Genomic DNA, 15,675 nt, shown 5'->3' with positions numbered 1-15,675 from the left:
GCTCCTCTTCACTGTGTTTCTCATCTTTTACTTACTGTCGTGCCTCCACATTTGTTTAACCTCATTATTGTATCAGTAATATTTGTTTTTCACCCTTTATCTTACCACACCAACATCCCCGATTGTCCAAAACCTGCAGTTTAATCCTCCTCTTGCGTTCCTTTGTTAATTACTGTGTCTTCACTGTCGTCCAGGAGCGCATTGAGGCGTCTCCACGCAGCCACCAGGCTCCCCCGCAGGCCGAGGCCGACCAGGAGGAGCTGGACTTCCTGTTCGATGAAGAAATGGAGCAGCTGGCGCCCAGAAAGAACAAGTTCACCGACTGGTCAGATGACGACGACTCAGACTACGAGATGGACGACCAAGACGTCAACAAGATCCTGATCGTCACCCAGACGCCTCCCTACATCCGCAAGCACCCTGGTGGAGACCGGACGGGAAACCACGAGTCCCGAGCAAAGCTCACGACCGACCTGGCCAAAGCCATCAACGACGGGCTGTATTACTACGAACAGGACCTGTGGAAGGGAGAGGAGCAGGTGGAGTGCAGCAAGGTAAGAAAAACAAGGAGAATAGTACAGAAATAGGAAAAAGAAAGCTTACAGTTTGAGTTTTTACTGAATATAATTGGATAATGCTTTTTATTCCGAGTGTTATTATGTTATACTTTTTAATGCCACATGTCGTGAGAAAGCTTCGACAACCAAGAGTATGACCTTAAATTGAGAGTACATAAATCTCAGTCTCTGGATTGACAGTTAATTAAAATCATATTAAACATGCTCGAGCAGGCCTGTGACACCTGTCAGTGACAGGTGAAGAAAAGCACAAACAGCAGTAACGCAAAAACCTGTACTGAATGTCACATGCAACACATGTACGTAGTCCTGTCTGAACAAGCAGGTTTACATTACGGCAACATCCTCTGAGTTATTTATTACATCTGTATTACATTACATTTATTACATTTTTTTTTAGTCCAGTTTTAAGTCTCAAGCTTTCACAATTTTGGGGAATTTGCACATTTTCTGTTATGAAAAGGTTGAAAAAATTCAAATTAAATACACAAACAGGGTCTGCATTAGCAGTAGGACAACATATCGATATGGCAATATATCGTCATTCTGCCTCGTGCAATACAATTATTGATAGAAAGGTGCCAAGTATCGATATTTTAATTTACAAATATATATGACGCTCTTAACAGTTCAGACAAAATATCGATATCGTAATATATCGTCGTCTCGACTGGTGCAACTGTCGTAAAATTCAGCGCTCTGAACAGATCGCCCCGCCAATTTGAGTCACCGCATCATGTTTATCTCAATTTGTGTAAACATCTGTGAAACTGACCCAATTGCAGTGAATAATACATTAATTCTGGACTTTACCTATCTAGGGGCATTTTGTATTCTTCAGATAATCAGATATTGTGATGTATCATTTTATGATTGTCTTGCAATATATCAATTATTGCAGAATCGTTTTATCATGATATTATTGTTATTGTGGGCCACGTATCATGTATTGTATCATATCATATCGCATCAGATGGTATGGTATGGTATGGTACTGTATCGCATCGCACCGTATCGTATCGTATCGTATCGTACTGTATCATAATGTATCGCATCGCACTGTATCGTATCGTACTGTATCGTACTGTATCGTATCGTATCGTATCGCATCGTATCGCATCGTATCGCATCGCACTGTATCGTATCGTACTGTATCGTACTGTATCGTATCGTATCGTATCGCATCGCACTGTATCGTACTGTATCGTATCGTATCGTATCGTACTGTATCGTACTGTATCATAATGTATCGCATCGCACTGTATCGTATCGTATCGTACTGTATCGTATCGTATCGTATCGCATCGTATCGCATCGTATCGCATCGCACTGTATCGTATCGTACTGTATCGTACTGTATCGTATCGTATCGTATCGCATCGCACTGTATCGTACTGTATCGTATCGTATCGTATCGTACTGTATCGTACTGTATCATAATGTATCGCATCGCACTGTATCGTATCGTACTGTATCGTACTGTATCGTATCGTATCGTATCGCATCGCACTGTATCGTACTGTATCGTATCGTATCGTATCGTACTGTATCGTACTGTATCATAATGTATCGCATCGCACTGTATCGTATCGTATCGTACTGTATCGTATCGTATCGCATCGCACTGTATCGTACTGTATCGTATCGTACTGTATCGTACTGTATCATAATGTATCTCATCGCACTGTATCGTATCGTATCGTATCGTACTGTATCGTACTGTATCATAATGTATCGCATCGCACTGTATCGTACTGTATCGTATCGTATTGTACTATATTGTATCGTATTGTACTATATTGTATCGTATCGTATCACATCGCACTGTATCGTATCGTATCGTACTGTATTGTATTGTATCGTATCCTACCGTATCATATCATATGGTATCATATCGTATCGTATCGTATCGTGAGTTACCCTGCCATTCCCACCCCTGGTCCACATCGTAGTTGTGTTAATGGACACGCTTCCCGTCTTCTCGCTAAACTAACATTAACTACATTTTTCAGATACCTCCATAAGACCGGACAATATGTACATGTAAAGCACACAATATAAACATTTACAACGCATAATATAAACATATAAAAACTCAAATATAAACATGTCAAAATATGATGTATGTATATATATGTATTAATATATAACTTACAACACAAACAAAGAACATGCTTAAACCTGCCACAATAATGGTGACATCAATGGAGTAATATCAATAGCTTTTCACAACACACTTATGTTACTTAATAAACCATCACTGTTATGTAATGCTTGAGAGTTGGGTTTACTTTAAAAGCTTAGATGTGTTGCTCATCAAGAGCAAAATAATAATTATCTTTTGGATCAGACTCTAAATCAAAACTCACAGCTCAGGTTGGTGTCCTGTTTCTTAGGCGTTGGGAAAACTTGATTCACTTCCTGTTACTGAATTAGCTTCCCTGTTGTTAACCACTGAATGTTTTTAACTCTGTGCAGCTACAGTCACTGTGCCAGTGGGTGAACCGGGTTAGTCCACAGTCAAAGAGAAAAACATGAACATAAACAAACAGCACACTAACTCTGAGACTACTGACACGCTCAAGTAATTTCATCATCCATACATGATCATTCTTATTGTACAGTTTATCCAATCCAAAGTTATTTATAAAGCACATTTAAAAACAACAAAAGTTGACCAAAGTGCTCTACAATCAAACACGAAGACCAATTTAAAGACAGCAGGACAATAAAATAGTAGGAAGCATTAAGACCAATAGGAAAGGAAAGGAAATGAAAAAGGTAACTCATGTAGAGCCTAAAGCCAGAGGTTTGAATTAAAAACAGGCAGTGTGGGGGACAGCCGAACATGTGGAGGCGTGGCGTTCCCCTAACTGCAACTGAAAATGCTCAGTCACCCCTTAGGACACCTTGGTACAGCCAGAAGCAACTGGTCTGTGGATCTGAGTGTCCTTGATGAAAGACGAGGCTTTAAAAGGTCTGAAAGATCGGTCAGAACGAGCCCATTTAACGATTTAGATGAAGTTATTAATAAAATCCTCAAATCAATATTAAAATGCACAGAGAGCCAGTGAAGGGAAGCCAGAATAGGGGAGATGTGTTCATGTTTACAGCATTTAGACCAAGATGTTTCCGGATAACTTCCTACCGACTTCCTGCTTCAATTTAATCATGATGAACAGACGCATTAACAGTAAAATGTTCACTGTTAAAACGATTGAATTATCTTTATTTACACTGCAGCAGGGTTGTAGCACCGTGAGAGAGTCTCTAGTTGCAGCAGCTGCTGAATATGTACAGTACGTGTGTTTTATGGATGAATACAGGGCCATTTGTTGGATCTAATGTCAAAGTACTGTTTGATTTAGATTTGATTCATGAAGTTTAAGTTGCATCAGAGTTGCATAAATATAAAAAAATAATCAGAATTTATCCTGAAAGCTGTTTTTTTGTACCACAGGTAAGCAGCCAGACGTTTTACTAGAAATATCCTTTTTGTGCATGTTGTAATGACTCACCTCATCCTTAATCTACAATTTATAACAAATAAACCAAATCCACATATTAAATGTAGCTAAAATATACACATACTTTATTCAAGAATACAAAGCTGCATCTTTAGAGTGTTTAACATCGATATTGCATCATACAGCTGAAAATCCTCGTCGCCCAGTCTTAAATAAGGGCAGCAGACTGTCCTGGAGAGGGAGCTGACATTTAATCCTGGAGCTGACAAATAGGTCACACAGTTTCTTGGCTGTTAAACTCAGCGAGCACCAAACGTTTACATTTTACCTTTAGACACAGTCAATAAAAAAAAGCATCTTCAAAAGGACAGTTGCGCAGATCATTTCTCATCAGTTTTAGGATTCAGAAGCACTGGCCCCCCCGAGCACTTTGACATGAAGACGTTTTGAGCTGTTAAGTCTTACACTGTAGAGGGGGACGAAAATAAACTACTATTTATCACCTACTATACGAGCCTCCAGACTACATGTGTGTCTCACAGCTGCTGGCAGAGCGGAGTGTGACCCGCTTTTTGGAAAAGCTGCCTCGTCTGCAGAAACACTGGAAGTAGAAACACTGTCTATAGGTTACGCTGGATTATGTCATCTTACTTTATTACAGAAATATGTAGCGCAGCTTTGTGGCCGGGGAGCATTAAAAAGGATTGTATTTTTATTCTTAATGATCCAGGTACAGGACACTTACCCTTTATTAGCACTTGAGCTGAATGAGCACAAAGTTGAAACATAAGCACATTTTTGCTTCTTGAAAAGTGGAAGGAAACACCCCCCACACTCCCTCCCTTTTTATTCAAGTAAATCTGAAGCATAAGTTGAGGAAGAGCGAAGTGAAAGTTAAGTGTCTTATCCCTGTTGATTTCAAGGCCTGAATAAGAGCTTGTAGTTTGGAGACTATAATAGTTTTCGTGCACGGTAGATGCCACTCAACACCTTCAGCCTCGTGTGTCTTGAAATGCTTAAGAACTATCTGATGAAAGCTTTGCTGTTTGTAGTTCTGAACACACACAGCCGGGGAGCGACTTCCCTTGAATAAACATTTAATTAAAGCATTTGATGACATTTATTTAAAGTGAACACTTTGTACATGAATGTCTTTGTCTTATTAAAGTAATAATCTGGAAGATTTTCATTTAAATAACTGTCTAAGTCTAAGTCGCTGAATGAGGTAACACAATGGTGATTGAGCCTTTGACCCAGCGATGAAAGCCGTTGCATTGGCAGTATTACAGACTGGGTGTCTGTGGCGACTTTAGCGGAAAAAATCATGAATATTAAAACTTAATTAGTAGTAAAAAAAAATCTCTTTTAGTTGCTGACGCGGACTTTCAGCACGGTCAGCTTGTTCTTCGTTCAAAGGTTGTCAATAGTGTCTCCACACGTGGGAAATGTCACGCCTGATTACACACGCGCACACCAAGGTCACTCGAACTCCTTTCTTACGCTGACGTGTAAAGTTTAAAGTACACATCACATCTGCTGTGTGTCACACGGGCTCTCATGGCTGCAGCCGCTGGCCTATCAAGTGTTATTTACCACCGTGTTATCAGTTCAAACAGCCTGGAACGCGGCCCGAGAGGCTGCGGGATCAAACAGTCGCACCTGAGTGCAGCCCAGGAACACTTTGATTGTTAGATTTTCTTTGATCAAATGCAGAACAAAGCTGAAATTAAGCAATAACACGATCTAAAATAGAGTTTATTCACCCAGTTTGTTTCAAAACATAACTTATTGGGTTTGTTCCTCATTTTAGTATTAAAGGGGGGGTATTCAAGCTTCATATTTCACTCTTTTTAACAAAAAAAACCAAATTTTTCTCCCACTGGTGCTCTGTGCAGGCCCTGATACGGCCTCTGCCTGAAACGCCTCAGTCAGCTCTGTCCCTTTAAGAAACCCCACCCCTACAAGCCGGCTCTCTTCTGATTGTCCGGCTATCCGAAGCCTGCTGAGGCTGCACTTTGTGACGTCACAAAGTGCAGCTTGTAGAAAAAACCTTGTGAACCTGCCGTTCACAGCAGACTGAGCTGAGAAGCCTGGGGATTACTCCAACATACTTTTACCTACAGATTTAAAACTTCACCCATGTTTAGTGTGGACATCCAACATTGTAACATTATATATATCTTAAATGTCTTAAAATGTGAAACAACATAATACCGCCTCTTTAAAGAATATTATCAGGATAATAAAACACATCACATGTTGACTAAAATGCAGGTTTATTAAAGTAAGATAAGTAATAAGGGATAAGATAGATAACTCATTTAACAGGTTTCTTTTAACGTTGCTGATTCAAGGATTTAAATTTCTTCCTCCACCAAAACAAGCTGGACTTATTTCCTTCTGCTGTTCTTCTTTCTGTATTGTAACTCTCCACGTGCTCCTGTCTTCCCCAGCAGGAAGTGGAGAACTTCAAGAAGCTGAACGTGATCAGTAAAGATGAGTTCGACACTCTCACCCCCAAAACGCCCGTTGACCTGAACCAGGAAATCCCACCTCCCCCCATGCCAGGTGGGTTTGTGAAGCCGCTGTGAAGTCAGTTTCACTAAAGCATGCTTTGAGCTTCCTGTTTGCTGCTTTCTGCACTTTCCCCACACCTTCGTCATCGTTCTGAAACATATGCATGATTTGAACCCTCTTTTAGCCACATACATCATAAAACGTGCTTTATAATTCACTTAGGATAATTCACTAATTAAAAACAAACAATAAGAGATGACCTGTACAAATGATAATGTAGCAGGGTGAAAATAATGATCCTTTGTATTTATTTCAGTGGACAGTGGAGCAGACCTGGCCCGCTCTCTGCCGACAACGGTCCCAGAGTCGCCTAGCTCTCATGAACCCCGGACGCCCAGAACGCCTCGCACCCCTGGGCGCCAGGACCCCAACAAGACGCCGCGCTTCTACCCCGTCATGAAGGAGAGCGTCACCATCGACGGACAGGTCAGTACAGGGTGGAGAGAGTCTTGAATAATCTTGTCAGTTCTTTAGCGTGAACGAGGTATATTGTTGCACTGAGCAGCCTCCAGGTGTGAAAAAATGGAGCTGTAAGAATAGAAAAGTGTGAAGTCTTATTAACCGGTAAGAACATGTACATCTCTGGAAATGATTAAGAGGCCCCTGCAAAACTATATTTTCTCTGGTTCTACTCTTTAAAGGTTTGTGTGTAAAACTAAACAACAATATTCTCACTTCGGTCTTTTATTTGCAGAAAATGACGACGAAAAGAAGCTTGAATAATGCAAAGAAACAAGTTCATGTTCATGTTTAAACAACAGAATACTAAAGTTTTAACTCAGGAAGAGTTCAGGAATCAATATCTGGTTTTTAATCACTGCTTTCATGCGTCTCTGCATGCTCTCCACCAGTCTGTCACAGTGCTGTTGGGCGTTGGCCGCTCTTTGTTCGATGGCTTGCGTCCATCTTCCTCTTGATCACGTTCAGGAGGTTTTCAGTAGGGTTCAGGTCTGGATTGGGCCGGCCGTGACATGAAGAGAGAGATGCTGATTTAAAGAACATTTGCAGTGGTGTCTTAATTCTTTCCGGAGCTGTATATAATGTTTATTTTCTCAGTCTTTCCTTAAATCGTTGCTTTTCAGTAGTTAATTACTTTGGCCCTTTAGAAAGTTAGTGAAGGAAATGGGGCGCTGGTTTAGCTCAGTTGGTAGAGGCTACAGTCCTCGACGCACCGATCGCAGGATCGACTCCCGATGTGCTGATCGTTTTGTGTATGCCATCCCCCACTCTTTACTCCCCACATTTCCTGTCTCTCTTCAGCTGTCCTGAAGCGAACAAAAAGTAATCTTTAGAAAGAGAAAGTTAGTGAAGGAATAAAACCACTTTCTGTTGAATTTATCACAACTGGAGAAATGGGGTCATAACTTCTGCTTTTTAAAAAGGCCACAAAGCACAGATGTGTCTAACTCAGCCTGGTAAAACTTCCCTCTCAATTTGCCTTTTTGTTCCTGTTTCATATTGTGTCAGATCTCTGAACAAATATGAACTTCTTGTTGAGACTTAAGTTGATCCATTTCTGTGAAAGTTGCTATTCATTCCTGTTTTAAGTCCTGGTGACGCACCTCTACATCCCTTCTGTTTGTACAGTTATGGAGAGACTCTCTTTGCATGTCTCTTTTTTGTTAATGTAAATGTTTCAGCTTCAGCTTGAATTAAAGTGTGCACCTCTTGTGTTTTGCATGTGTGTTTACTCGGTTACAGGCTCAAACATTTGCGAATACTTCTGTCTTAACAGGCTCTGCGTGTTAAATGGATTTCAAAGGCCTGCTTCAAAGACAAAATGTCCTTTAGGATATATTAAAAGTTAGAAACTGTTTCCAAAGTCAAAAATGATAACCATCTCTAAGTTGTAACAAGATATTGCTCTGACAAACCCAATCAGACTTAAATCATATTATTAATGAGAATAAAGTTATTCATGGTGCTAAAAGGTGACAGATTTAAGCCCTGGTTAACGGCTCTTTGAAACACATAAATGTTTTAAATCTGTTGTTTTTGATTTCCTCTTCCAGACGCCGAGGAAGAAGAAAACCAGCCACAGTTCAAACCCTCCTCAGGAAGCCCACATCGGCTGGGTGATGGACTCCCGTGAGCACCGGCCGCGCTCTGCCTCCATCAGGTCTTGATTTACTCTAATAGATATAATGCATAAACATGTTCCTTCATGGTATTTGGACATCTAAAGTTATCAGTAGTTTAAGTAGAGAAATTAAACTGAATTTTCTCCTCCCCTCCTGTCCTCCTACAGCAGCTCCAACGCCTCTCCATCAGAAGGAGCCCCGCTGACAGGAAGCTACGGCTGCACCCCCCAGTCTCTGCCCAAATTCTGGCATCCATCCCACGAGCTGCTGAGGGACAACGGCTTCACTCAGCAGGGATACCACAAGTACCGCCGACGGTGCCTGAACGGTACGCCCGTCATGTTGATCGTCCAAGTGTTCATATTCTTCTGTCTTTGTGCTCTCGTTAGACTAAAAAGGACGCGTTTCTCTTTTCACAGAGAGGAAACGGTTGGGGATCGGCCTGTCTCAGGAGATGAACACTCTCTTCAGGTTCTGGTCTTTCTTCCTGAGGGACAACTTCAACAGGAAGATGTATGAGGAGTTCAAACAGTGCGCGCTGGAAGACGCCAAAGAAAACAACAGGTGAGGACGACATCATGTGACATTTGATGAGCTCCGTGGGAACACATACCTGCGCTTTAGGTGGAAAATGCTCGAAAATTGCCGAAGAAATTCTTTTTCTGGTTGAACAAATGTTTCATCATAACTTTCAAGCTTATAATATCCTTATACGATTAAACTCAGGACCATATTTTAGCAAAATTACATACTTGACCGTCAACAAACTATAAAGTGAAACCAAATGGCAGGAAGGGCTAGTGAGAATGGGCACACATAGTTGTATCTAAAGGCTTATTGCTAAGTTTTGTAGTTCCTTTGGTTTTGCCTGTCATCAAAGTGAACTCATAAGATCAGTTAATACATTAAGGATGATTATGTTACTATGGAAACTTGGCTCCAAGTCAATTTGCTGCCAATGGTTGACAGCAAACATTTACACATTTAATGCTATAGGGGACAAGACGTAGAACAGATGAGCTTTTAGGATACCTGAGCTGCCTGACAATCATTTTGTGGTGCAGTGGTTAGCGCTGTCGCCTCACAGCTAGAAGGTTCCTGGTCCGAATCCCGGTTTGGAAATAGGTGGCCTATTTTGCATGTTCTCCCCGTGCATGCTTGGTTTCCTCCGGGTACTCCAGCTACCTCCCACAGTCCAAAGACATGCTCGTTAGGTTAATTGGTGACTCTAAAATTGCCCAAATGTGAGTGTGAAAGGTCTCAGTGTCAGGTGTCTGTCTCTATGTGTCAGCCCTGTGATTGACTGGCGATCAGTCCAGGGTGTACCCGAGCCTCTCGCCCAATGACAGCCAGAGTTGGCTCCGGCCCCCATGATAAGCAGTACAGATAAAGGATGGATGCAAATTGTCATGTTATATTAATTAGCTGTCAGTATATTTCAAAACCTCAGAAAAGCAGCTATTTAAAGTCATTTAAAATGGAGGGTTCTGTCTTCTTAAAGCTCCTGTGAGGAGTTTTTCGCTGCTTATGAAACAGACGGAAATTTATTCTGATGACTCTATATGAGCTACGAAAACCAGACCATCAGCGACAAGATTGATTATTTCTCTATTGTTTTTTTAATGCCTGAAACTGCTGGCGGGGGGGTACGCGTCAGACGAAGCGATTAACTGCACGCTGCCTTTGTTTACGTTTTCCAGGGCAAAAATTTAAAGTGAGTGGTTCATACGACTGTTAAAGAAAGCAGGATGAGATTTTTTGTTTAAAAACACCACTTGAGGGGCGCTGTTTAGCTCAGTTGGTAGAGCAGGCGCCCCATGTACAGAGGCTACAGTCCTCGTCGCACTGATCGCAGGTTCGACTCCCGGGTCTGCCGATCAATTGGTGCATGTCACCCCCCACTCTCTACTCCCAACATTTCCTGTCTATCTTCAGCTGTCCTATAAATAAATCCCAAGGCCAAAAAAATAATCTTAAAAAAAAAAACACCACTTGAGCATCAACGGGATGAAATCAGCAAAGAGATAAGAGGTACGGCTTTGTCCACAGGGGGCGCCAAAATCAACACAAACCAAAAGGTCCTCACTTTAATTAATAACACAAACAGTAATAATAATAATGAATATAGAAATAAAAACATTTATTTGTGAAGCACTTTTTACTGTACGGAATAAAAAGAAAGAAAAACATCACAAAAATGTTCCTATCAAAAGAATAACAGAATAATCTAAAAGCCTGCCTGAACCAGAGGATAAAACGTGAACAGGGTTTCTCGTGTAAGGAAACTGTGCAGGGTGTTTCTCGGAGCACAGCAGCTGAGGCACTTTACCAAACGTAAATAATAGTTATTATGTTGTCATGAGATCCGGATCTGGTAATTATGAGATGCTAAGTTACTATCATGAGAATATGAGTCATAATGTTTTTCTCTCTTTTTTTTTGGTCAATGAAATACTTCCGAGTACAATAAGTTGACATCAAAAACAGTCAAAAACAAATGTATCCAGTTAAAAACAATGTTAACTGACGGGAACCTCAGGAACCTTTTGTATTTATATTTGTGTTTATATGTAATTAAGTTATACAAGTAAAGGTATTGCTGTCATTAGGCTGAAAAAAAGAACCGTGTATCTATGTAAATTTGGCTTCTGATGCGTTGAAGCATCACCGTGCATTTTCTGTCTTTTGCAGTTTACAAGGCTTTTATTTACGCTAAATTAGAGAAGAGTGGAGCTTTTATGTGTCAGAGAAATTGTTTTGTCTACAGCGAGAAGTGATAAATATAAAGAAGTACCATAATAAATTAAGATTATTCCAATAATGAAAAGAGAGCCAAACCTTTAAGTTGAATAAAGTTAGTATTGCATGCATCCTAACAAGTGGAGAAAGGCTTTAATCTGCAGAAGTTTACACACTCTTCTCTATATAAACGTCACTAACTGCTGGGTTCCTGCTCCCTGCATGTGCGCCTGCAGGCAGCAGAGGTGTTAGACCGACATTATTCGACAGCAGAGGGTTAACAGGGGAGGCAGCTTCGCTCTAACATAGTTGTGTGTCTGCCAGGAGCGCCTTCACTCACCTGCCAAACTCACATTCTCGTCAAATAAGTAGGCAGCTCAGCCCTGAGTGCTGAAGTGGGAGTGAGTGTAGTTTCAGGGCGTGTGAGCAGACGACCTAACAACCACATCAGCTGTTTATGAAGCGGCTGACTTAAGCTGAGCGAAGAACTGGTCGACTTGTCCGTCTAGTTCCTCTGCCAGCTTCAGTAAAGCATCAATAGTCTGGGAGACAAAGCATTTACTGTGAAGTGCACATGTGGGAAAATGTCTGGTACTCTAAAGATCAGTTTACAGTCAATTTAATCACATCACATACCATCAGTGTAAACATACTTGTGTCTAGAGGCGAGATTTGGAGTGTCATTTGTTTACCGGTGTCTGAGGTCAGAGTGCAGGTAAATATTTGTGTCTCCCCCCCTCAGGTACGGACTGGAGTGTCTCTTCAGATACTACAGCTACGGTTTGGAGAAGAGATTCAGGATAGATCTGTTCAAGGACTTTCAAGAGGAGACCCTCAGAGACTTTGAGAAAGGTAATTAACATCAGCCGTCCACTTTCACTGGTTGAGCAGGATTTTCAGAGTAAAAGCACACAACTTGTCACGACATGTATACACACAAACGGGGTCATTCCTTAATGCTACATAAACATATTGGTGATACTGAGCCTTGAAGCAAAATAGAGCTGTAAAGACTTTGTGAAGGTGGTAAAGCTTAAGGTAATTAAGTGAAATTAAAATGAACACATTCAGAAGTTAGAGATTTAGTACACAATTGAATGAAAAAGAACAGATACTCCACTGATCTTTGTAACAGGCCAAAAGGGTCCCATGCAGAAATCCCATATTTAAAGCCTTTTAGACTTCGAGGTCAAACTCTTTCAAATCTGCAGCTTTAACTGTTTCCCACTACGTCACAATAATCCTAGTGGCTGTAATCGTAACCTCTATATTGCTTGCAGAACAAAACCAACTCTTCAGGACTTCTGTGACTTTGACCCAGAATGGTCTCACAACACGATTAGTTTAATTTCTAGCACAAATGATCCTTCATCATCTTTTTCCTGCAGAATCTTACTGAATGTTACATCTTACATTATGTTCGGATATTTAAGCATGTTCAGGATATCTCTGCCTTTACATTTACAAATCACATGGATTATTTCTTCCTGAATAATAAAATGAATCTCTATGAAATTCCTAATCAACATAGTGCACACTGGCGGAGAAATAACCGAAAACCTGATGCCAAATGTCACAAAGGTGATGCTGCAGCAGGATAGAAACGAACAAACTTCTTATTTGGAAATATTTCCATAAATATTCTCAAACTCAGACTTCACATGTGACAGGAAACAAATGGTAAAATACAATAAAATATACCTTTTATATTATCCATAATATTTGGTAAAAGTCCTTATTTAACAGTGTAACCCTATAAAGTAATACATGGTTTAGAGCAGTGGTCCTGAATGACAAACTGCGACCCAGACTTCTCAACCACTTAAATTAATTTAATACAAAATGGTGCAGTGTGGACCTGAGACAGCTACCTGACCAGCAGGTAGCGGTGTGAGGAACATATTCCTTCTACAACTCATTTAATCAGCAGCCTTTTTATCACAGAAATGAACTAAAAAAGTGAAACATAAATGCAACTACTGTCGGGCTCATCAAGTTTCAAGAATGTAGACAGACAGACACCAAATCAGTGGAAACATGGATTGTGAATAAACTATACTTCTACTGCACGCACGTCACAGGAAACCCATGTCCTTCAAAATAAAAGCACAGCATAGACTTTTTGTCACCTTTTATAAAACAATTTTTAAGCACACATCTGCGACCCAATTTTTGTATTATGTATTTATGTTTATGTACTATACAAATGTTAATAAAATCCTACAATTTTTATAAGCCAATGTATAAATATCTTGCTACCCTTAAATCTAACCAACAAAAAAGATATTACCTTAAAAAAGTCAACAAAAGTAAAATAAAACTTCTGAGTTATTAAAAAAAATAATAATTAAGTTAGGTCTTGTATTAAAGTGTTATGAGGCATTTATTTATTGTACATATGCAGCTAAATAATGCGAATAAAACCACTGAGTCCTGTAAACCTGCTTGACCGGACTTCAAGGTTCACGTAAAGCCGAATGTGTTGTTGTGTGAAAAGAAGGAAAAAAAGGATTAAAGTCGATTTCTCAACTTATTTCGACACGGCGAGTGACCCAGTGAAGCTGAACAGAGGACTCTCAGTGAACTCGTCAGCCTCTTATTTCCAGCTGAGTGGTTTCAGTGTTCAGAGGCTGATCTGTCAGAGAAATTTGGCTCTGAAGTTATTTTCAGATACAGACTAAACATTAAATATCATAATCAGATATCTGCCTACAATCCACGTCAGATTTCTATTGAGACATGCCCAGCTATAACATATCATGCACCAATAGTTCAGTGATTTATGAGTAGTTTCCTAATCTAAGAGCACTCAGAAGTTACTGCAGTGTCAAGGAAATTTCTTCTAAACTTCTCTGTCGATGGAAACTATAAACGCTCACAAGCATATAGGGAAGCATATAACATGGCAGCAGAATATAAAAGTATGGCTTTGTCTGAAATCACTTCCTCTTCACCGAGTAGCGCACCATATTTACTGTCCTCCATGTTATTGAGATAAGATTAGCCTGTGTTGATCCCCAGATGGGAAGTTCAGGTGTTGCAGCTGAAGTAAAAAGAGAAGTAAAATGAATGACAGGAGATGTATAAAAGTAGGATAAGAATAGAAGTGTAACATAAACTAAAGTTAAGCGAGTTGTGTTATAACAATAGAGTTGTCGTTATTGCTGTTGGGATGCACGATATTGGATTTCTTGCCGATATCCAATAAGCCGATAGTTTCCAACCCTTTTTGCTGATTTCGATGCCAATATATTAGGCACGTTTTTTTCCACCTAATTTCAGAGAACATCAAGTCTGTAGAGGAATTGATATCATGTCTACTCTTGCAGAAATATATAATACAGCACTTTTTTTTAAATGTACACATTCACTGGGCGATATAAGAAAAGTACTTAGTTATGTACAAAATGCCATATTTATTTGTATCTTACATTTTCTTTTCTTTTTTTGGGCAATCATCGAGCATTTAGGCTAAATTAAAGCGCTGTTTTATCGGCAGAAAATATCGACAGAAAAATGACATACCTGCCGATATGACACTTTCAAGCCATAATCTGCAGATGCTGATAACGTGCATCCCTAAATTTGACCAGTTTTAACTCCCATTAATTACTGTATTATCTGTGCTAATGAAGCTGGTTATTTTAGTTTATAGGAAACAAGGATAATTCGATTTGAGGCAGAAGGGAAACGAATATGCAAATGCTGCTGCTGATATCTGCACCTAATCGGAGTATATGGTCGAACGTTTGAGTGCATGCACTGGAGAACACTGAATAAACTGTTAGTTTTTGCTAAATTATCTGTGTTTTCTCTCCTGCAGGTCAGCTGTACGGACTGGAGAAGTTCTGGGCCTTCTTGAAATATTCTAAGGTGAAGAAACAGCCCATCGACCCGAAGCTGCAGGAACACCTCTCCCAGTTCAAGAACCTGGAGGACTTCAGGGTGGTGGTGAGTGTCCTCGTCTGATACATGAACGATACTGGGAGAGTATTTAAAAAGAGAGCCGTGAGGAAAAATATATACCGCATCAGTAGATTGGGGCAGTATGCACTGACATAAAGCCAAAATATCTTGTGTTTAATTTAGGACCTGGACAGTTTGGAGTAAGTTTTACTACATTGTTTATTTTTTGATTTAAAAAATCAGAGACAAGAAAAATGTATTCAAACATGCGAAGAAAATTTAGTTAATCTACAACCAAAAACTGAAAAATCTGCACTCTTCAACATA

The 15,675-nt window shown here is 40.1% G+C and overlaps 1 protein-coding gene across 4 annotated transcripts in view; it reads left to right on the top strand.

Annotated features, from left to right (window-relative positions):
* The window catches only part of larp1b (La ribonucleoprotein 1B), a 35,760-nt gene that overhangs the window by 18,464 nt on the left and 1,621 nt on the right, over nucleotides 1–15,675 (top strand). For 3 of the 4 annotated variants that reach the window (XM_069661923.1, XM_069661921.1, XM_069661919.1), the window contains 8 exons: nucleotides 195–554; nucleotides 6,499–6,613; nucleotides 6,879–7,048; nucleotides 8,635–8,741; nucleotides 8,871–9,031; nucleotides 9,123–9,267; nucleotides 12,185–12,294; nucleotides 15,266–15,393. In XM_069661923.1, the coding sequence (XP_069518024.1) occupies nucleotides 195–554; nucleotides 6,499–6,613; nucleotides 6,879–7,048; nucleotides 8,635–8,741; nucleotides 8,871–9,031; nucleotides 9,123–9,267; nucleotides 12,185–12,294; nucleotides 15,266–15,393 (1,296 nt within the window). The remainder of the gene's footprint in view (nucleotides 1–194; nucleotides 555–6,498; nucleotides 6,614–6,878; nucleotides 7,049–8,634; nucleotides 8,742–8,870; nucleotides 9,032–9,122; nucleotides 9,268–12,184; nucleotides 12,295–15,265; nucleotides 15,394–15,675) is intronic. The other variant, XM_069661920.1, reaches the window with a different exon arrangement.

This window comes from Semicossyphus pulcher, unplaced genomic scaffold (assembly GCF_022749685.1).
Source record: "Semicossyphus pulcher isolate SPU_LCO1_2020_fin unplaced genomic scaffold, fSemPul1.0.p SCAF_14, whole genome shotgun sequence".
NCBI classification, from domain to species: domain Eukaryota; kingdom Metazoa; phylum Chordata; class Actinopteri; order Labriformes; family Labridae; genus Semicossyphus; species Semicossyphus pulcher.
This window is presented reverse-complemented; position numbering and strand designations above follow the sequence as displayed.